At 30.3% G+C, this 24,889-nt stretch overlaps 1 protein-coding gene across 1 annotated transcript; it reads right to left on the bottom strand.

Moving 5' to 3' along the window:
• Positions 1-5,174: 5,174 nt before the first annotated feature.
• LOC107438900 (uncharacterized) lies at positions 5,175-24,779 on the bottom strand. The gene is made up of 3 exons (XM_016051313.3): positions 24,643-24,779; positions 18,869-18,964; positions 5,175-14,229 (listed from the first exon to the last, which is right to left on the bottom strand). Exon 3 carries the CDS (start codon positions 14,211-14,213, stop codon positions 5,424-5,426), a length of 8,790 nt encoding a protein of 2,929 aa, XP_015906799.2. The 5' UTR covers positions 14,214-14,229; positions 18,869-18,964; positions 24,643-24,779; the 3' UTR covers positions 5,175-5,423.
• Between the last annotated feature and the right edge of the window lie 110 nt (positions 24,780-24,889).

The raw sequence follows: 24,889 nt of genomic DNA, 5'->3' as shown, positions 1-24,889 counted from the left end.
CCCGCTACGCAAAGATACACAGTAGGAAACGGAATTATAGCTGCCATAGCTCGCTTTACAAGCAATGCAATGGGTAGGCTTCCAAATGTTATAAAAATTAGGAGCAGTCAGCGGACCCCCAAAATATAACTCATGGACCCCTTAGGGGTTCATGAACCACAGGTTAAGAAACCCTGCATTAGAGCAATCCGCTATCACCGAGGACGAGCGGCTAAATTGCTTGAATGTCAAATTTAATAAAGATATTCATTGTTGTGTTCAATATATATCATCCTTGAAAAGTCATAGACGTTATATAAATGATTTTTCTTTTTTTACTAGAAAAAGTCAAATCATCTGGTCTTACCCCACTCACCACTTGTTCGGTAAAACTGGGTACACATGTTAACTGTATAGAAAATTTAGAAAAAACTAGAATGTCAATAAAAAAGGGGAAGCATGACAATTTCAAAAAATTATGTATGTAATTTACATATGTTGTCCTACACTAGAGGAATGGAAAGGACAATTGTCTCGGAACTTGGGACTGCTTAGGGTCCGACCAAAATTCTTTACAAAAAATATAGTGCTGAGTGCCTATTATTTACTTGGTTTGAAAAAAAAGTCCAACTCTCAGTAGCATTTAAAAAAATTTTAGGTCAATTTGTAAGTTTTTATATGTTTCTGACAGAGTGAAAAATAACAATATTAAATAAATCAAAGGAAATACAATGATAAGCCACGTTTCAAAATGTTCAGTAGAGCGTTTTTGTTAAAACCACGATTTCATAAAGATGTATTCAGGTGAAGTCAAATGGAAATTACAGACACTTGTGTAAAATATTTATTTGGAGATAATGCTAAGGAACAGCTTAAGTAAAAAGGTCACCTTTAGGTAAGATGAGACTTTTCACTATCAAAGCTCTTCAGCTAAGAGAAACAAATGACATTTTAATGAATTAGAAAAACCAGGACTCTGTTTAGAAAACACATTCAAGTGACATTTTAAAAAAAGAATTTGCAAAATCCATTTGACAAAAATTAAGTAACTGTTTAGAAAACACATTTTCTTAAATTTAGTGGATTTAGACTTTTTCAAAATGTCACTTAACGACTTTTCCCACTCAATTATTTAATGAAATAAATATGCATCAAAATTTTTTTCCCTCAATTTTTTTGTTGAATTGGATAGGAACGACTGGTAACTTAAAAATGTTTTATTTTATACAAAAAATATTTTACAAACAGTTTTGGCACTTTTGCATTTCAGCAACAATCAACAAAGTAAATTTCACATAAATTCAAAAAATAAATGCGATGTGATTATCACAGTCGAAATTTGATCAAAACCCAAAAAGAATGTTTCAGTGTATTTAAAAAATAAATTCATTTTTTTTTTCATTTAAAAAAAATCTTTCCTTAAATATAATTATAAAATTTGTAAAGAGATTTTCAAATCAAAAATCAACCTTCAAACAAAATTCCTTATTTTTAAATCTAAAATTAAATGCAATATATATAGTGTCCATAAGAGAGCAGCAGGTATTGGGGTCATTATTGTGTAAAAAATATATATTTTAGAAACATTGCACATAAAATATTTCATAAAAAAATCAGTATATCTGTAACTGTGAATGAACGAAATGGGTGTTTGTAGACCTCCACAGGTGAATGTTGACAATAGTAGCTTTGTTATACTAGGTCTAGTTAAGTGCCACTGTCTGGTATACATCTAACCGGTACTCTGAATACTGATGTTTTTTCTAATCTACCCTCAGAGCTCTTTTTGATGATACAACCTCCAGTTGTAGTCAGAGCGCACAATGCTATCATTGTTTTAGAGTTGAAAGTTAAATTAGAAAAAAAAACAGTTATTTTAGAAAAAAAAAGCATCTCAAATATCTTACTAATCTTCTTACCTTTTAAAGCTAATTAATTTTCATTCTATAAAATTAAATGCAAACTTAAACAAAAGACATAATTGTTTATTTATATAAAATAGTTCTATTATTCATAATTGGTAAAATTGTTTTTACACATAATTATATCAGTTGGGATCATTTTTATAGACATTAAATTTTATTCATAGATCCATTCTTCATGACGCCAACATAAGTGGCATTACCGCACCAAAAAAATGATACTACAATTAAAATCACTCGCCAAAAATCATGTACCTTCGATAATGGAGGCAACCTCTTAAAGCGTCCAACCGCTATCAACGGTCATTTTATTGTGGAGTGGTCGCTCCCAAAAGGTTTTGATGTATTTACATGATGTCTGACCATGCATTTTTAATCAAATATAAAAAAAAGTACCAACTAAAACTTCGACAAAAATTGCAAGATAGGGCGAGGGAAAAAACGGTACCGAGGAGAGGAAGAAAAGAAAAAAGGTTTAAACACTGTGCATAAGAAAGCAATTAATAAAAAAACTTATTATAAATATATTTTCATTTTCAAGTAAACATGTTGAAGGGCATACACTTGCCAATAGTTCTCCCTAATTTTGATAATGTTACTTATTTGATAATTTTAATGCAGCTCTGCTTTCACTTCATAAAATACACTTCATATATAACTATTTGTTAATAATACTTAATACTTCAAATTCATACTGTAATCAGAAGGGTTGAAGTAGATATGTTATTTAATGTCATTGTAATTCCACAGTTTCATAATAGGCACACATATTCATGTTTTGATCACTATGTAATAAAATTAGATGTTCAAACATGTAAAAATGTTAGAGCTCTGATAAATAGTACAAAATTCAATGTTTACTTTGTGTTTATAACATTCAAATATTTATATATATATATATATATATATATATATATTTGCTTTTCTACTTTCATAAACAATAAAATTCTCAAACAAGTTCATGTTTGTGAGACATGTACATATTACTAAACAGTTTTTACGTGTTTGAGAGAATTTTTTATAAAATTCCAAAACTATTAAAAGCGTTAACAAATGTGATATGATCATCAAAAACATATCATGCAGTTGTTGCATAATTTTAAATATTTTTTAAACACTTTTTTTTTATATTTTTAAAAAAAAGATAACAGGTAATAGATTATCAAAATGCGGACAATATAATTATTTATAAACTTTCAATAGTAAATATCATAAATTGACACAGACCATGACTTGGCAAATATTTATCACCCAGTATCATTTATCGTCTAGAATGAAACTGAATAAAAGAAAAATACTGTACGGTATATATTATTATTTCAAATATTTAGAAAATAGCTTCTTAGGTAAATTTAACAAAACAACCATACGCAACTTACAGCTTGTTATTAAAATAACCTTTAAAAAAAATACTTGTTTCTTTGAAGAAAAAACAAAGTTTCGATAAAAAGAAGAAAAAAACACAACTGACACTCAACGAAACCTTTCGCAAAAAAAAAAAAAGAATGCGCATGACAACAAAATGTGCATGAAGAAAATAACAGGCACTGATTAGAGTATAACACTGATTGCTTTCGAATTCAATAAAAGAATTCCAATTCATGAATACATATTTGCTTATTACACATTTTGAAATTTAAAAAATAAGCAAAATCATGTAAAATTGCTGAACAATTTTAAATTCAATTAAAAGATTTCCTAAATAAATTTTTATTTTACTTTGTTCCATTTTTTTAAATAAAATTTTTTACTTATTTTTTTCAATTAGAGATTGTCAGAAAGCAAAAAAAAATATATATATATATAAACTATATTTTGGCACTTTGGAATTATCCACGTCGAATACTTTAGCCAAAAACTATATTATCGCTAAAAGGTAACTTCTGTGCCAATAACCGCAAATTTTATCACTTTGTTTCAGCATTTCTTATTTTGTTTTATCCAATTTTATCATTTTTTTTTAAACTTTGTTTTTTATATGATAAACTTAATGTGTTTAGAATGTTTATTTTGGAAATCGCTTTTCTTTATGATGACGCCATAGGATTTGCGCATTTTCACAAGAATTGACAGGGATAATGCCTAAGTACCATATTGTGCTATGAAAACAAACTTAATTATGAATTGATAAATGCATTCACTCACTAAAGGTTTCCTTAACAATAAACTTAAAATAAAATCTGTTATTCATATTGATCAATACTGTTCATTAGATTTAATTTATTCACTAGGATTTCACTTAAACATTTCAATAAGCTAAAAAAAAATCTGCTATAGACATTTAGCAATATTATTCACTCACACATTAAGGGTTTCATTTAAACTTCCTATTACTGACATTGCTGGTAGCAGAACTTACAGAGTCATTTGTAGCACAAACCCCAAAAATTAAAAATTTTCTGCGATTTAGGTAGAGATTATTATTTTAAAAATGACACTTAAGTATAAAGCATAATTTGCAAATAAAAAATGCAGTACACTCTCGATATCTCAAAGTTCAAGGGATACTAAAATTATTTCAAGATTTCGAGATAACAAGTTCAGAACTAAATGTGTTCTAAAAAGTAAAAAAAAAAAACATTTTAAAATATTACTGTAAAAAGTGGTGAAACATACGAATAACTAGTATTAAATATGTATGTAATGATAGTTGATTGTAAGTCTAAATGCAACAATGATAATTTTATTTTCAAAAGTAAGACAAAAACAATTATGCATTAAAAGGTAAAAAATGGGCTTACAATTAACTTAAATTGTGACTTCTCAAAAAAAAAAATTATTTTTTATTTCGAAAAAAAATTCTGACATAGCAAGGTTTTGAGAAAAAATCCTTCGACATAGGAATTCAAAATAACAGTAGGTGGATATGTAATGCTAATGAGAAATTTTTCTTGACATAGCAAGGTTTTTGGGATATCAAAAGTATACTGTACAATTAAGTTTTATATAGAAACTTTATGTTTAAATTTAATTTGAATTTTATATACTTATACTTTAGTTTTGCCCAAAAGGAGAAAAATTTATGCTTATACTAAATCCAATAAAGAAATCAAAAAGAAAGAATAAACTTGCAGATGGTAACTTTTTTTTTTTTCATTTTAAAGGGAAAAATTAACATAAATGTAATTTATGATATTCTTATTTGTGCTCATTTAAGGTTCCTTTAATTGAAAGAAAGACAAATAAAATAATGACTAGAAAAATTAACATGAAGTAAGCATCTTTTTTTTGGTATCAAATTAAAAAAGGAAAGTAAAAAACAACTATTCCTTATTTTTGTTCATAAATATAGAAAAATATTTTCTTTTTCGCTCTATTTTTGATTTTTATTTGTTGTCAATTTTTTCCCCCCATTCGTTCTTGTTTTAATAAAAATGTGAGGTTGAAAATTATCTACAGATGCTGTGATAATCTTATTTGCCTTCTGCCAGACTAGAGGGTTTCTGCTACCGAGCTGACATTGATTAATATTAATGGCATAAAAATGATTAATTGTAAAAGCTTGCAATTAAAAAATTTTGTCTATACATCTGGTTCAAAAATTATCTCATTTAACATGAGCGGCATATGGAATAAAGACGATATGGATGCATAGAGATTTCGACTTATTGCATCATCTCTCAGAGCTTTCCAATGTTTGTGATGATCTAAGCTGGATATATTTCCATAGATTATTAGACTTTGGCGAGCTCTCGTTAGAGCCAGTTTTGTCTTAGAACAATCTGATGCAAAATCTTCAAGCTCATTTGAATCATTAGATTTGACACATGGGATGATTACAATATCTTTTTCTTTGGAAAGGAAATGGTCCACAGTATTAACCTCAACTTCTCTACAAAAATCGTTTTGAAACAAACAAGCATTGTAAATAGGAACTCTGTTTTTAGTGGATATCACACCAATGTTCGCTGAAGAAATTGCTTGCTTGATGATGGAACACAGATACGCGAGTGCCAACTGATCAGCTTCACTCTCGTCCGAGGACCCGATATACTGATCACTTATAACGTCTAAAACAAAATATGGCTTCAAGGGAGATAGCCTGTAGCGATCATCTACCTCTGGTGAAGTCTCCAGTGTGTTGTTGTAGAAATACACAGAAGGAAAACGGCAAATTTCAGAATGCATACGAAACTGTTTTTTCAATGAAAAAATGGGACTTTCAAGATTAAATTTATTAAAAAAAGAGTAAAATCTTTCAAACATAGATCGCTTCAGATCACATTTTGATTTCTGAGCTATTTTTGGAGTGTTTGGTAGGACATCCCCAAATAGTATTAGTTTGTTGATACCGATAGTCAAACACTGCAGCAGTTCCAACTCAGTACAATCTGATGCATTATCCACTATACAGCACGTAAAAGGCACGGCAACATTTTGAGTAGACATCAAATTCACAACACTTTTAATGCTGTTGCCCAAAGTTGTTAGCACAATGTCACACTCTTCCAATAAGTTGACCCTGTACTGCTTACACGCTCTGTGCATGCTGCAGTAGAGGTGAGAGCATACACTTCCAGAACATGCAGACAAGCAGGCTGCCTTGGATGCCTCTCGCAATTTCTTCTCATACTGATCTCTCATCAACTTGTGTTCTTCGGTTAGGGACAAAATTCTATCAACTTTCTCAAAACTCGAAGCTGTACCCAATTCCTGTCTCAGAACATTAATTTCAGAAGCCAAGCAATCCAGTTCTTTCTCCGAGGACAGCCTTTTTTGATTCAAATGCACAAAAGGTTTGTGCGATTTCAATTTGTGGTCAGCCATTGATTTGATTTGATGGGTCAGTGCCAGAAATCTATTAACTTTTTTAAAACTGGCAGCATTGCCTAAGTTTTGGTACAAGGCATTAATTTCAACTTCCAAGCAGTTCAGCTTCTCTTCTGAAGGTAAATCTTTTCGGCAATGATTTTTACACATCCTTGCAACCATTTCTTCTAGCACATATGCCTGCAATTTTTGGTGAACTGTTTTAGTGGTTCCTATTCTAATAACATTTAAAGATTTACATTTCCAAGTGTGGCGTTCATTTAGTTCAATAATCCTTAAGCCAATTTCATCTAAAGCAGAATCAGATGGAGCAGTCACTAAAATTTTTAATTTAAAAGTATTAAAAAAAAGCAATTTTTCCAACAGCTGCAGTACCGAGTGAGTTTTACCTGTGCCAGGTGCACCATGACACAAGAGCACCTTCAATGGTGAATAGAAATTCATTATTTCCTCCTTCATTCTGTTTATATATTCAGCTGAAGTTATATCTGGTGAATGTTGACACAAGAGAAAATTCTCCTCCTTAAGTTGCAAGACAATATTCTTAAATGGAGAAAATTGAAAAGTACACAATGCATCAGCCAATTGCAGATGATCCTTAATGTTACAAATCCCACGAGCCAATAATATTTGGTTTCCCAAACAAATCTCTTTCTTTACATAAATACTAAAATCCCATTTTTTAGCTTTTGGCACAATGGACAATGTTTTGGTTTTGTCCTTGAGTTCAAGAGCTTTGAACCTATTTATATACCCGAACATCTGAGTATTAATCTCACGTTCTTTGTCAAAGATATCTAGAAAAACTACCGTACCTTCCGATGGAGTGTAGGACTGACTGTCAGTAACATACGAACAGCACTGCAGCTCAACCATGTCATGTTTATCAATACAAAAAGTAGTCACACAATAAAAATCATGAGAAATTTTGTTAGTTGATTTATGTTCTGAGCATTTGAGCAACATATATTGCCATATATCCAAGACTATGGCGGAAGAAAATGCAGCAAAGTATGTGTCAAAATGATCGAATGTAAGGTCTAGGTGTCCTGAGCGGTTTGCCACAATAGGAAAAAAATCCTGTACCTCATTTAACCACCTGGGATTCCATTCCATGATTTTTTGAATGCAAGTCAAGGAGTTGTACTTGTGTGAAAATTCATAAGGTTTTTTGGCAGGAGCATTATTGGCTTCTGAGTTGCATGGAATGATGATGTCGGTGTTTTTTCCGATAGGCCCTATGTCAAAACCGTACATGCAATCATTATCCATATCGAAATTATCCATGATTAAAACTTCAGAAGATGAACTTTGACCAGCACTAGAGTACGAGTCATTTGAAAACTCTTGCTCTAACCAATCCTGAGTAGATTGTGATGGATACTTTGTAACATTGTTTTGAAAATTCATAAACGAGTTATTCAGTTTTGTGGAATTATATTGTTGATAAATAGGGAAACAGGACTTATTAGGAACCGTCTTTTTATATTCAACAATTGGTGACTTAGAAACTGTACAAGATGTTGGCAAACGTGTGGAACTATTATCACTTAGTAAATTTGTATAACTTTTATAAAAATTAGATCCTTTATTTACAATATCTTTTTGGCAAGTGGAGTTCGGATTTTGTACAGTAGGTAAATCAAGTAAGAAGTTCATTCGACTTGAAAAACGGTTAGCTCTTTTTGGATAAGAGTTTTTCCTCTTACTTTTTAAAGTTGTTTTTTGTGTGGAACCATTGTTATAAACCTCAGTTTCTCTTGAAGCACCATCTTCAGAGGAAAATTGATCTCTCTGTCTTTGAAAGCTATAAACTGGTGAAAAAAGATTTTCAGCAAAATTTAGTCTAACTTTAGATGCTTTCTTTCTCTTCTTAAAGATGTAGTTGGAAAAAGATGGTTTTCCATTAAGGCATTTTCTCTTGAAAGTATATGAATTATGATATTGAGAAGCAGTATGAGCTTGTTTTTTTAGCTTAGACAAAGCAGAATTTTTCTTCTGCTTTGATAAAGGTATTTTTGCAAAGTAACTGTTATTTTCAACATAAGCCGACGGTTGTCCGACACTTTTGTTACTCAAAACTAGAGTAGATGAATTTAAACCATCAGAGGTATGCGTATCAGTAATTCCCATTTGTTGCATTTCTGCGTTACCCTTTCGAATAGGTTTATAAATATCATTCCTCTTATAAGATTTATTTGAGTTGCGTTTACTCGATGGGGAAATCTTTTCAACGGCTTTGGCCACTAAACTGAAATTTTCTCTCTGAACTGTTTTCTTGAGCCTCTTTTCAATTGCAGCCCCATCTGTCAACAAAATGGGACTTTCTTTCTGAACTGTTTTACCAAGTTTTCGTTTAGAAGCAGAACCATCTCTCGATAAAGTAAGACCTTTAACCCGTACACTGTTATTGGCTTTTAGCGAAGAAAAATGTGTTGAGCATTTATTTTGCCCACTTTCATCAAGTCTCTTTTCCAAGCTAACAGATGAAGCTTTCTTTCTTCTTTCTTTTCTAAAGTTTTTGCATTTTCCTGAAACAATTGAGTTCAAGGGACCATTGCCAGAAACACAACTCAGTAACTTAGAATCATTTTGAAAAGTAGCTTTGACATCTGATGGTAGCTTAAACTCCTTTGAATCACAACGTGTCAGTAAAACAGTACATTTTTTTATCAAATAACTAGGATCGTGAATATTTTTAACATAACTTTCCTCATTATGGCACTTCTGTTTCAAGTCTAATCTCTCTAATAAGACTGAACAATTTTTTAAGTTGTGGGCTTCATAACAACTTTTATCTTTTATTGAAGATAAACATGTTTCTGATAAAGACTCAGTGTCACTATCATAGAGTTTATGCTGTACTAAGTCTCGCACAACTAATGCACAACCCTCACTACTTTCTGGATTTTTGTTTTTACATTTAATTTCAAGTGAATTAGGAGGATATAGCTGATTTTTGTACGAACTTAATGCCAAGTCACATTTTGTTGAATCAAAAAAAGGGTTATTGGTACTAATATCATTAGGAAAATCAATCGAAGCAATTTCAGATTTGATGGCAGATTGCAATAAAGGTATTTCGGTTATTTCACTAGGAGGCTCAGTAATAGAAAAAACTTCAGAAATAACACATGTTTGCTGCCCGGGAGATCCAATTAATTCATTAGAAATATAAGAAACCTCAGTTTTGATAACTGTTTGCAGTTTGGCAGTATCAATAAATTCATTAGGAAGATCAGAAACAGAATCATCATAAGCATTGAAATCTTTCATTGAAGAATCATCAACATTGATACCTTTGATTGAAGAATCATAAGCATCTATACCTTTGATTGCAGAATCATAAGCATTGATACCTTTGGTGCAAGAATCATAAGCATTGATATCTTTTTGCAACTCAGAGGCTTCAAGCATATTCAGTGAAGGAGGATTCTCACATTTCTCATTTTCTTTAGAACTTTGATTAATTTTTAGATTCTTATTTTTTGTTCCACTTAACTTAGAAATGTTAATTTTTTTTCTATCACTTCTTTTATGTTTCTTAACAGATGTTTTAGTCATCTTTGATTGATCAGAATATATATTAACAATTGTTTCATTGCAAGAAATATCATTTTTATTCTTTTCTGCAACTTTGTTAACTTCTACTGATTTCAAGCCTTCACATTTTTTCTTACAACTAGCATTAGCTTTCTTAGCAGATTTTTCTGATAGCTTCGATTGATCAGAAATTGATTTATTAATGGTGTCCTGATTACAAGGAATAACAGTAATCTCTGCAATTTCAGTTTTTGTTTCAATTGATCTAAAATTTTTGCATTTTTTCTTGCATTTAGTATCAGATATCGTGGCAGATGCTTCGGAGGATTTTGACTGGTCAGAAATTAATTCAGTTAAAACCCTATCATTAAAAAAATTATTACATGTAGAATCATAAGAAAAATCAATAACAAAATCGATGACATTCTTAAGAGGTGCACTACAACATTTTAAAGAATTAGTTTCTAAACATGAACACTCAGCTACATTAGTAGCGTTAAAATTTTTATTACAGTTTCTTTCAAGCCACACAGAAACTGAGGGAACTTTTTCATTGCTATTAAATCCAGTGCCATCTGAGTGTAAATTTAAAAAATTAGTATTTGGAATTGTATTAAATCTTTCAACACATGAAGAACTTTGATTTTTACTAATATTATTGATAGAATCACTCAGGGGGAAACCTTCATTAACATTAGCATCCATGATTGATACAGAACTGAAGCCTGCATTTAATGAAAGGTGATTTTGGATTCCTTCAATCTTATCTTTGGAAACACTCAGTGGTAGATCTTTATTAACCACAAGACTGTCAGAAAGCAAAAGATTCGTGTTTGAAACAGAACTAAAGCCAGTATCTGATGAAGCTTCACATTGAGCTCTCTTGATATTATCCCCAGAAACATTCAGTGGTAGGTCCTCGTTAATCCTTGGACTGTTGCTGACTGAAGCATCTGTGTTTGAAACAGAACTAAAGCCAGTATCTGATGAAACTTCACATTGAATTCTCTGGATGTTATCCCCAGAAACATTCAGTGGTAGGTCCTTATTAATCTTTGAAATGTTGGTGATCAAAGTATCTATGTTTGAAACAGAACTAAAGCCAGTATCTGATGAAACTTCACATTGAATTCTCTGGATGTTATCCCCAAAAACATTCAGTGGTAGGTCCTCGTTAATCTTTGGACTGTTGGTGATCAAAGTATCTATGTTTGAAACAGAACTAAAGGCAGCATCTGATGAAACTTCACATTGAATTCTCTGGATGTTATCCCCAGAAACAGTCAGGGGTAGATCCTCATTAATCTTTGAACTGTTGCTGACTGAAGCATCTGTGTTTGAAACAGAACTAAAGCCAGTATCTGATGACACTTCACATTGAATTCTCTGGACGTTATCCTCAGAAACATTCAGCGATAGGTCCTTATTAATCTTTGAACTGTTGCTGATTGAAGCATCTATGTTTGAAAAAGAACTAAAGCCAGTATCTGATGAAACTTCATTTAGGATTACTTTAATCTTTTCTGGAGTAAAAGTGGGATACAACTCTTTATTAACATTCAACCTATTAGTGTTTGAAATAAAATCAATTGATGTATCAGAAGAAAATTTATTTTGAAGTGCTGTAATCTTTACATTGGAAAAGCTTGATAATTTTTCATTACCCTTATCATTGTTAACAGCCAAAACAGTGTCTGAAATAGAATTAAAGCATAGGACAGGTGAAAACCCAATTTGAAGTTTTGCATTCTTTTCTTCAGCCAAAATGGGTTGCAATTTTTCAATATTTTCAGAACTTTTAACAATTAAAACATCACTTGAAGTGCAGCATGTATTAAATGAAACTTCATCGTGGATTACAGAGGTCTTTCCTCCAGTAAAACTTAGAGCGGATTCTTTCTTGAAATTAGAGCAGTTCGAAATTTGAACTTCAGTATTTGAAATAGGAGTAAAACATGCATTAGAGGAAACTTCGTCGTGTATTATTGCAATATCATCTTCAGCTAAATTGGACAGCCCTTTGTTAATCTTAGGACTTCTAGGAAGCAGAATATCATTGCTTGAAATAGAAATAAAACAGGCACTAGAGGAAACTTCATCTTGAACTAATGCAATATCTTTTTCAGCTGAACTGGACAGTTCTTCATTGACCTTAGGGCTTTCAGTAAATAAAACATTGTTTGAAATAGAAGTAAAACATGCCTTAGAAGATATTTCATCTTGAATTACAGCAATACCATTTTCTACTGAATTGGACAGCCCTCTATTAACCTTAGGGTTTTCAGGAAGCAGATCATTGCTTGAAATAGATATAAAACATGCATTAGAGGAAACTTCATCTTGAACTAATGCAATATCTTTTTCAGTCGAATTGGATCGTTTTTCATTAATCTTGTGGCTTTCAGCAATAAAAACATCATTGTTTGAAATATAAGTAAAACATGCATTAGAGGATATTTCATCTTGAATTACAGCAATACCATTTTCAATTGAATTGGACAGATCTCTACTAACCTTAGGGCTTTCAGGAAGCAGATCATTGCTTGAAATAGATATAAAACATGCATTAGAGGAAAATTCATCTTGAACTAATGCGATTTCTTTTTCAGATGAACTGAACAGTTCTTCATTGACCTTAGGACTTTCAGCAATGAAAACATCACTGTTTGTAATAGAAGTAGAACATGCATTAGAAGATATTGTATCTTGAATTACAGTTATATCATTTTCTTTTTCAATTGAATTAGATAGCCCTCTATTAACCTTAGGGATTTCAGGAAGCTGAAGATCATTGTTTGGAATAGAAATAAAACATGCATTGCAGGAAACTTCATCTTGAATTACTGGAATCTCCCCTCGAGCAAAATTAAAGGGCAATTTTTTGTAAGTGTTAGATAAAATATCATCATTTGAATGGGAATTTAAGCATACATCGGATGAAACATCATTTTGAATTTCGGTTCTTTTCTCCCCTGAAATGGGTAGAAAATGAACAGATTTTACATCAGAGTGACATTTAATTACTTTCTTTTGTATTACAGAATCAAAGCTGGTTTCAGATTTTTGTTTCTCAGATGTGTTGAAGCTCAAAGAATTTAAATAGGGATTTCCGCATGTTTCAGATAAATCTTTTATGTTGACTTTGTTTAGTTTCTTTCCCACAGAATTCGGTTGAACAAATATGCGTTCTTCATCCGACTCACATTTAATCTCTTTATTCTCTAATAAGTTAAGATTAATTTTTGTATCAAGATGTTTTGTATTATGGGCAACAAAATTATGTACAGTTTCTTCAAACTGAAGTAATGAATTATAAATTTTTGGTAATGCTACTGTAGGCTCAGAAACTTCTGTGGTATCATTACAGTTGTCTTTTCGTATATTAAAGCCAATGCTTGAAAGAGACAAAGATTTAGGTAAAACACTTCTATTAGTATTATCATTGAAAATGCAATTTTTTGGCAGACCTGTTTTGGAATCCAAGTGATTCAAAGATATTTCTGGCAACGTAGAAGATAAATTTATATTCTCATTTCGATTCGAAGAAAAAAATTTTGGTGAGAGACACTTTTTGGATTCCTTTCCATTCTCACATATGTCTGACACTGTTTTGTTTTTTTCCACCACCAAAACATCACTTTCATTTAAATCTTCTTTCTTTATAGACAGCTTCGATTTCAAAACACAAATGAATCCATCTTTAATGGAAGATAAATAGACAGGAATTCCAAAACCAATGGTGTCTCCAACTCTCAATTTTCGCAAACCGTTCTTGTTCTCAACTCTCTGAGCATTTACATAAAGGCAATTAAGACTTCCCAAATCTTTAATGTGCCATTCTCCGTTGATGTTGTGAAAGGAGGCATGTCTCCGTGACACTAAGCTATGAGAAGAGAGTGATACCACAGTCTTTCTTCCAACAATCACTTCATTTCCATCTAAGCGAATGATGATGGGATGTGGATTGTCCGGATCAATTTGTTCTAGAGTGTATTCCATGGCAGTCGGTTATCGCCTGTGGTAACAAGAAAAACAAATATAAACATTTAAAACCAGTGTGATGTTAACAATTGAAATGTTCAACTCTGACTAATAGGGTCTAAAAAGCCCCAAGCCTTTTTTAAAAAATCTACTAACTCGGTAGGAATTTTTATTTTTGTGGGAGGGACTTTAAGATTTTACCTAAACCACTTTTTAGGCTTAAATTCTTAAATTTTATTTCACAAGAGAAAAATTTTAATTTTATAGAAAACTTTCATTACAAAATAATAATTTACAAACTAATTAGAATAAAAAAATAATATAGTACCGTCTTTTCATCTGAATACAGTAGAAAACCATTTATCCGGTATCCAGATAACCGGGAAAAATTTTGCTCGATTTTCCCGCCATTTTAATCTAGAACGAAAAAAGCGGAAATTGGACTCATCCTTGAAGTTGAGTAGAGGAAAAATGTAAGGAAGGGGAAAAAATTTTTCCCCGTTTTCCCAGAGAAACGTCATTTCCTCCGTGACCTTGAAGGCAGGGAAGGGAGAAATGCTTTATTTTTTTCTTTAGGCCGTCAATCAAACTCTAGGGTGTGGCATGCTGATTTCGTTTTCTGCCTGATTTACGAGGGGGGTGGGGAAAATGCATTGCAAGCATATCAGTGAACAGAAAAAGAAAAGAGAAAAATATATTTATTTGACATCGACTAATAAAAATAAAATCTTTTTCTTTTGAATAAATTCTCATTCTTTGGAAGTGCGGTATCAATTGCAAGTTTTTCTTGGTGTGGAATCACATCTGCTGTAATTAAAAATCTTGTTTTTATCAACAAAAAAAATAAAATAAAAGGAGAATTGTTTATTAATTTAAACATAGGATTATTTTATGAAGCAGATTGCAGTTTTGTTTTTCTGATTCCACTACGTTTGATTTTTTTTCTTTTCGCGATAAATTTCGCACTCAATAAATTAATTCTTTTTATTCATAAATTTTATCATTAGGTTTTTTTTTTTTTAATTCCGTTGATCTTGCCTTGTTCCGGGTTTTAATATTTATGCTAGTGCCTTTTTTAACTATCGTTTCGGTTCGATAATTTTCAAGTGTTTTTATTTAGATTAATAAGTTTTCCTTTTATTTTATCGTTTCCCCCCGTATAATTAGGTATGAAATATATTGCGTTATTTAATCATTGGTTTTGTTTATATTATTTAATTTAGGAATTGTAATTATTTTTAAAAAATAAATATGAGAATTTTGTATTTTTTAAACTTGATTTTCTTGTCTAAACTTGCAAATTTTTTTATTCTTTTAAATGTTATATTTCTACCATTTTTTTTTTCTTTTTAAAGTTAGGAGTACCTTTCTTTTTTCTCTTACTTTATGCATTACACTTTTTCCTTGTACTTCGGGTTTGATAAAACATCGATTAACGACACTTTTTGGTCGATCCAGAAAAACGGGAAATTCAGATATCCGGGACAGCGATGGTCCCGAGCATCCCGGATAATTGGTTCTCAACTGTATTAATAAAGGATTCACAATTTAATTACTTTCATAACTAAATATATAAGCATATTATTGGGGTCAGAGAAATATGCTGTTTTTGTGGTTATATATATATACACTTGAATAATATTTCAGTAACATAATTATAAATATTTGTCTAAACAATTTCCATAATACTTATTTTGTTTAGCGAATAGGACCTAACTAATAACTTAACTGGAATCAGGGTAAAGAAAATTTACCCGACTCTTTTAAAATCATCTCTGGATTCACAGCCCTATGTACAACAAATTTTTATTTTTAATCAAGGCTGCTATAACATATGTTTTAACTGTATAGAAATAACCGTGATTGTAACTGTGAGGTAATTGATGCATTGATGTTTTGGATTGCTTGGAGGAGGTCGAAGTTCATGTTCAGTGCTTGTTCTCTTCTGGTCGAGTATGTTGCCGTGTAATTTAAAATGGTTAATAAATATCTCTTTAATTAAACTCCAAGCTTTACATTTCATAGTGTAAATAAAGAAAGAGCTGTAAAGTCCGAAGAAAAAAAATTGCAAGAGTTGGAGAACTTTGCTTCATTTCTAGCTTCAAGTTGAAAATTTGTTTTACTTTGATTATTTTAAAATGAAAACTCCAAAATTATTCCTTCAAAATACTACAATTGTTATCTCCCTATAAAAGACAGAACAAACATCAAAACGTTTCTGAGTTTTCCATGAATTTTAGTTCATACTATTTTATAAGAATTATGAAAAATGACACCAGCATTATAGAGGACCATACCATATTAAAGTATATTTTATTTCACATGTTTTCTTTCTTTATATCATCCCAATTTGTTGTGCATTATAGGGTTAAATCATTCGTAATTTAACTTCGTTTTATGATACAAAATGAAAAATGCAGAAAACTCCTTATCATTTATATATTTATATTTAGAAAATTGCCAAAAACTTTTTACTTTTAAAAGATATTCAAATCAGATTTGTTTCATAAGTTATCAAATAAGATTCATATAAAATTCTTTAATATCTCCCCCCCCCCCCAATCATGAAAAAATATTTTTAAATGAATTTCCCGTACGCAGAATATGAAAGGATTACTTTACATTGTTGATATTCAGCTTAGTTTTTAACATTTTTTTAAAAGACTTTTAAAATGATATGTTAGACATTAAAAATCACTCCAAAAATTGTCTTTAATTTCATTGAATATTTCTACAGCTATAGTAAAAATTTAAAAAAATTTAAAGCTAAAAATTCTTTATATATATACACATATAAATGTACATACAGGGAAACCCCTGGGGAGCGACCACTCAACCTTCGTATCTCGAATTTCTTATAATAGAGCGCAAATGTCCAAACAACATAACACTCTTTATCGGCAGAACTTTCAGACGAAGATGAATTTCATGAACCCACAGAAAGTAGAGATGAAAAGGTTGGGGGTGTTTCTTGAAATTTTGATCACTGTCCCCTGCACCTCCTTAACTTGAAAAAAATATAATGATTCTGTCAGTAAGTGAGGGGTTGATGAGTAGGACAGAGTGACCACCACGGGTTAGCTTTTCAACATAGATAAGAAAGCTAGGAATAAAAATTCATTTTTAGCTCAAAATTACAACCAATGAATCGAAGGAAAATTATGAATTTTGAAGTGAACTATAGAAAACAGTTGGCACTCAAACTTATAGATATCATCGATGAAAAAAGTTTTACTTCCAAAAGTAAATGTGTTCAATGCTATCAGAATGACTGTTCTGCTTGGAAAAATGTGTCTCTAAAAGTTATCCAAAATGATTTTAAAATGGCTTGTTTTAAGAATAGCTGTTAAGATGAAGAACAAGAGGTTGAAGGCAACAATAAAGAAGAAGAAACTGTTGACGCTGAAAATACAGTTTTGGATTTGCAAGAATGGAATGCAATATAATCGGGATTTAATGTTGAAATTAATTTTGAAGATTTTTAGAAGTAGACAACTACCTGGCAACATTCGGAACATTGACAGATAGTGTCAAATATAATGTCAAAGACAAATCATAGATAATGTCAAAGGAATATCAGATGAAGAAGTTGAAAATCATATTTATGAACCAAAAGTGAGAGCAAAAAAAGCTGTAAAATTCTTACAAACTTTTTATTAATCCTAAGAAAATATTGGCTATGGGGGATTTGCTGCTCTTCCAAATGGTAAAAAAATTATCGAAACAAAAAAGTTTAGACGTCGAAAATCTTTGAAAAATTATTTTAAGCGTTAAATGTACGTTACATTTTTTTTATGTAAATAGATGTGTGTTGTATAATTAATTTACAGAAATGCCTGTATTTTTCTACTAAAAACAAGTACAGCACTTTTAATAGAATTTCTTAATTTATTTTAATTTTTTAAAGTACCTGTATAACTCGAAACCTCTTTGTCTAAAATTTTTTGTCTTTCCCGTGAGATTCGAGATAAACAGGTTCGACAGTAAAACGTTTAAACAATAAGGAGAAAAAAAATAGCAGTACATATTTACATAAAAAAAAGTTGAAAAACAAAAAAGATATGAAAACTGAAATCTTCCACACATGACATTGCATTGATAAGTTTAATATTGAATAAAATTTTGGAAGAAAAAAAAATAATGTGTCTTGATAATGTTACAAGCTTTCATTCAGCTTGGTTTAATATTTACCAATGTATGCTATACTATTTTTTTTTTTTTTTTAATATGTGCATTGTTTTTGATTGATTGAATGATAAGTGTTTAGTTTAAAGGCATTTCTCAATAAACGTGCTGCAAATTTGGTAAAATTAATTTTAAAAATTTGTCAATTAATGCAATGCAAACTTTAAAATAGTAACCAGAACAAATTAGTTAAAAAATTTAAGGAGTTATGGGGCTCATAAGCAGGGAATGAAACTAAGGATATTTGAAATAGAAAAACATTTTATTCTGGAATTAATTTTCAATCATTTCTTATGAATTTGGCATATCTCTAAAGCTGCACCCATGAACAGATTATCTTCTTGCTCTCCCATCTAACTATGCCACTGACATTTCTATCTTTTTTTTCCCATTATTTTTCAATTTACAATTCAAACAAACAGACAATTTACAATTCAAACAAACAGACAATTTACAATATAAGTTGAAATTTAAGACAGAAAAATTACCATTAAAAAGAGTCTTTGATAAGACGAGGATCCTTCCAATGGTTATTTTAGAAAAAATTTGAAATGAGTCAGGAGCATTATGTTACATCATCAGTCCTAGAATAAAAATAAATCTTATTTTAAACAACAATTACCTATTATATTAAATTATACCACATGAATAACAAGGACGCGCAACAATTTTGAAAATTATGCAATAGAATCGCAAATTATCTTTACTTGCTGGTTATAGAGACAGTGAAACCAAATTTACTATAATATACCAAATATTTATTTTTATGAATAAGAATATTATATTTACATTTTTTAAAATTACATGACTGTTATATGTAGAATTTCTTTAATTTTTGTAAACATATATTAGCTTAAATATTGGTTTCCAGCCTGCATTTTTACTTCAGCATTTAAACTATGAGCATAGCAAGCTTAAATTAGATCAGGGGTCTGTCCAGACATTTTGTGAAAGGTCTGTTTTTCGTGAAATTGTGAAAAAATTACTCACATTCTTTCAACCAGGGTCCGCTTTTATGAATTTGTGCAAATAGGGTCCGTTATTGCAAAAAAAAAACTTTTTCGAGGAGTTTTTAAATTGTAAAGATATACAAGATTATGCTCGACACTGTAAAATTATAATTAAAAAAATTAAATTTTAAAAAATGAACAACAATTGCTGCTTCTAAATTAAAGATGCAACATACAAATATTTGGTATTCAGCCTATACTGCTGAGCGCAGAATATTCATTTCGGACGAATAATGGAAGAATCATCTGCCGAAGACAAAACTTAATTCGTTTACATCCATCTTTCTTGTTTTCTGCCCAGGAAAGGGTTTATTCGATTAACAAAATAATAATGAAGATAAACAAATTTGTGAAGGGTCCGATTATAAGAAAAATCCTTTTGTGAAGGGTCCGTTTTTAAGTTAAAATATTTTGTGAAGGGTCCGTTTTTATGAAAAGATATTTTGTGAAGGGTCCGTTAACGGACCCAAATTTCTTCTTAACAGACCCCTGTAGATATTTAATTTTTTTCAAGCTATCAACATCTTCTATTTTTTTTTTAAATTTGTAACAATGCTATTTTCATGACAATGCAACATTTAAAAAATTTGTTTTTAAATATTATATAAGAACAACTCAATATAGAGGGATCAGCTATCACAAAATTATAAAATAAAATAAACAGTATTAGCAATGTGAAACAAAAATGCCACAGCAATCAATGTAGCCTTTCAAAAGATGTAAAGGAAAGTTTAATCAGTAACACAGGATTTCAACAATGAAATTTCGCATTTTTGATATTGCATCTGACTGACATGATACCCAAAAGTGGAGATTATTTACATACCACATTGAAAATTAGAAAACCACAATAAAAAACACAATCTTAATCAGTGTTCCCATTCTTGAAACAATAGTACAGACTTTAGTTTTAATATATATTGAGAAGAGATACAAGGCTTAGTTCAAAATTTGAGGAAAGTATCTTTTTATACTTCATGCTTTTACAGTACTCTTACATGAGTTTTCTGATATCAATACTTATTAAATTGAGATATGATAATCAAAAAAAAAACTGTATATTGTGATGAAATATTTTATCATTTTTGTAAATATTTTTACAGGATTCCTACACTATTTTGAGAAAACAATATCCTGACTTTTGCAGGTTTTTCCTGACCTTTAAAATAAAATTCCTGACCCACCTTTTCCCACTCCAACAAAACTTTTAATATTGCAGTTTCAATTAGTTATAATATGCTACTCAGTCATAAGTATCATAGATTGAATAGGATAAACACTTATACATTAAAGTGGAATTGCGTAATAGCACTTTATATCCCAAATTATATTTTCAGAAAACTTGTGAAACATATTTTTAATTATCATTAGATTAAACTTTTAGTGTGTTTTTGTAGTATTTAAATAACTATTTAAATAAAAGATCAAGATAATCTGTTGGATTATGGAAATATTATTTTACTTAATGTTAAGTGGAACCAAATGCATGAGTGTCGTCAGGATATAAAAATCTGCGAGATATGCATCAGTTTCCTCAAATAATATTTACTCTTAAAAAATACAACAATTGTTACATTAAAATATTAATTTTTAAAAATCACAATTTCACTTAAAACTGACTTTTCTTTTAAAAGATAATATTGAAATATAAAGGGGAAAAAAGTCAAGAAAAGTTAATTACATACAAATATAAATTCAGATAGAAAAATTATGCAAGTTGTGAGAAAAATAAAATCAAAAATATCTTTTTTTTCGAGTACAGTAGGGAACCGATTATCTGGAACGATCGGGACCATCGCTATTTCGGATAACTGATTTTTCCGGTTTTCTGAATCGATACAAAAAGCCGTTTTTTTTTGTTAGACCCAACTAAAAAAAACAGAAATAGTTGGAAATAAATTTATAAAGAAGAAAAAACGATGAAGTAATACACTAATGATTATTTCCAAAATGATGGTAAGGTGTCTTTCAAAAAAGAAAGAAAAATCCTAAAATCTTATGAGGATAAAAAAAAAAAATTAAAAAATGGCGGGGAAATTTATCGAATTTCGTTCCGGTTTTTTGGTTTTCCGGTTTTCTGATTTCCGGATAACGGGTTCTGTACTGTATTTTTAAATTTATTTCAGTAATACTGTAAGCTTGCGGAGAAACTCAGGGGCTCCTATGTCATATAATATTTCTCAACATATTTTGTTGTTGGACAATTTCTGAATCAAGAACATCCAGTTCTGTTGCAGCAGTTTTCGTCAATTTAGATTTTCTTAATTTCAAATCATCGATCTTTTCTTTTATTAGTTTTCTAGAAATTTCAGCTTTTTAATTCCTTCATTTTTTTTTTCTGGCTTCTAATGCATGTCTCCATCTTGTTCTAGATCCTTTTACAGCATCTAGCATTTTTTCATTAATGTCTATGTTTTTTATTCCATTTATAAATGAAACATAATCATACACACGCCTTTGTGAAATAATAGAGTCTTCATTGAGGTTTTCAACCAATAAGTTTTTATTGACTGAAAATCCCCTCCATCGACTGCTGCGTTACCATGCGAGAGGATAAGAACAATTTTTATAACCTCCCACAAATATTCACATATTTTTCTCCATGCAAATATTTCGAAAAAAAATTATCTAATCTCTTTTGCTGTGGATTAAACTCTAAGAAACTCTTTTGCTCTTCTTTTTTTTTTTGGCAGCATCACAAATCAGTAAAAATTCGTTTTTTGACTTTTTTGCTGTTGTTTCAGCTACTATTGTCTGTAAACCAGTTATTGACATAAAGAGCAATAAATCTAGCAACTCTATCAAAAATTCCTTTGCTATAGGATAAACAGGAGGAAAATTGCTAACAGGACAGGTTCTACCAGGGAAAGAGGAATGTTATGAGGAAATTACATATTTTGAACAACAGAATTTTTCCTTGAAACTTTATTTTTGCCTGTCAGTCTTTGATTGAAATATAGTTTTTTTTTTATTTTCCTAACTTTATGAATATGTAAGAAAAATCCTGACTATCCTGACTTTTTAGCTTAATTTTAGAATAGCCTGACTTTTGCAGGTTTTCCTGACAGTGTAGGAACCCTGTTTTAGCTTATCATAATATATGCATAATTTATGAAAATATATAATTTTAAAAATTTCTTTCCACCAACTTCAAATTAATCCATGTATATGAAGTGAGAAAGTGGTCGTTAATGGAGGTGGGTCATTCTTAAAAGGATTACCTCCATTGACTTCAAAATGCTATCAAAGATAAATGATTATTCGCAAATGATTTTAATTTTAGTCAGTGTTATTTACTTATTGTAGAAATCTCACTCGTGTTGGCATCATGAAAACCAGATGAAGGAATAAAACATAAAGCAAATAAAAATGACCCCTAATTGAGTAAAAACAAATGTACCAATTATGAAAGATATAATCGTTTTAAATAAGTAAACAATTATGTTTCTTGCCTAAGTTTGCATTTAATTTTATATCAGAAATATTACCTTAAAAAAGTGAGAAATTTGTTTGCTTGAAATGCTTAAGGTTTTTTTTCTAATTTAACTTTTAAAAATAAATCATTAATAGCATCTTCTTTAGCGCACTATGACTGTAACATGAGGTTGTTGATCACTTTCAGATATCATCAAAAAGTGATCTCTGAATAAGTGCCACTCAAAATATTTTGAATCTATTCATTGGTTTCGTTAATATTTGTTGTTTTGATAATTTTTTGTGTTTCCTTATTTGATCTTGGTGCAGAGATTTTCCTGGTGGCTGGGAGAAGTTTCAAAGGCTTTCATCAACACAAAGTCTATGGAAAAAATTTCCTTTCTTTCCAAAAAGTGGTCCCCGACACAGACGTGGCGTTTCCTGGAGGTTTCACTGGATGAGTTTCCGATGAAAGGCGTGCCCTTTTTTTTCATAAAATATCTAGTTATAATTCAACAAATGTGTAACTACATTAAATTAGGGTCAATGGCCTAAATCAAATTGGTTATGAAATTTATATAGTATTTAAAGAGCATGTCACTACTTTATATGTAAATTACACCTAAAAAAAATAATTTTTTTCCCCCAATTCTTTTCCACAACATTAATTTAGACTTCAGAAAATAATGTTTCAGAAAATATTTCTAACAAGGAATCTAATTGAGATAGATCAAATAAAAGTTTTGCATGTAATTAAATAGTTTTGTTGTTTGCGAAAAAAGGGGACGCATTTTTAAATTTATCAGGATGTCCCCTAAGAGCAGTTTCCGTATCGTGATCTGTGTCAGAATAAGCACAAAGTCTTGCCAACTTCCAGGCAGCAACCCGTGGAAAAAAATTCACAGAAAGATACCAACTCAAAAGGTAAAACTCGTAGCCATCCTCAGGCAAACATATGCAAAATTTTTCATTAAAAAAAATAGAAAGTTCAGAACTATAAAGCACCTTGGCAATTGTAGTTGGTGCGATAAATCATGATTCAGAAATATCCCTGTCCCCTTCAGCCTTCCGAATGTTGGATATTCATTGCAGAAGGGAGCCAACTCAAAGGGAATAACTCGTATACACCCAAGGGGAGGCCTCTACATGATATATATATTTTTATTTAAAACATACGAGTTTAAAATCCATTTGTGACCGTGGAAATTGTAGTTCAGACAACAGATTATAAAACAGAAATATCCCTTTCCCCTCAATAATAAATAAATAAAAAAGATTTCCATTTTATTAGTATTATTAAAACTAAAATAATAGTTGCCCTATATTTTTGATTTCATAAATTCAACTTAAAAATTCATTGAGCAGATAAGAAATCTCTCAAATAAAATAAAACAATCTAAAAAGTATAAATTTTCTCTTCTTCTAAAAACTTTAATATCTATTTTATAATTGATTATTGTATATGTAAGAGCCTATTTGATTGAAATTTACAATAAATACTTAATGCATTATAATTTGAGACTCAGTGGAGGTTTTTGACTGTTTTAACTCATCAAAAATCCAATTTCATTTAGAGATTACAATTTAATGCAGATTATGGAAAATTAATACTTATTATTGGATAAAGAACTTGTTTATGAAACTTTTCCAATTATTATTATTTCGATTTACGGTTCTCAATAAGAGCAAACAAGAAATCAGTTTTCAAGATTAGTAAACAATAATATGCGTTTCATGTTTTCTTCAATCACTGCACTTGGTTTATTTTGTTGTTGAAAGCTACAATAAAACTAAATAGATACTTAAATTTATACAAAGCAGAAAAAAAATTAAAAAACCTTAACGTAGAACTTATTTTTCATCTTTTATCAAACCAGAAATTAAGCATATTTTTTACTTCAGGCCTCGCGCTCTTTCGTAGTTATTGTAGTAAATAAGTTAGACGAGCTCTATGCGTTAGCTTATAGCTTTATTTTGAGAACGATTTGTGACGTGAAAGAATTTGTAAAGGATTGGAGATTTGGCGATCGAAATGGGCTGCAGGTGGCGTAGAGCAGAACTCTCTTCCTATGGCAACACTTCACA

Source organism: Parasteatoda tepidariorum, chromosome 6 (genome assembly GCF_043381705.1).
Source record: "Parasteatoda tepidariorum isolate YZ-2023 chromosome 6, CAS_Ptep_4.0, whole genome shotgun sequence".
Classification (NCBI taxonomy): domain Eukaryota; kingdom Metazoa; phylum Arthropoda; class Arachnida; order Araneae; family Theridiidae; genus Parasteatoda; species Parasteatoda tepidariorum.
Note: the sequence above shows the minus strand (reverse complement) of the source record. Positions and strands in the feature narration are given on the sequence as shown.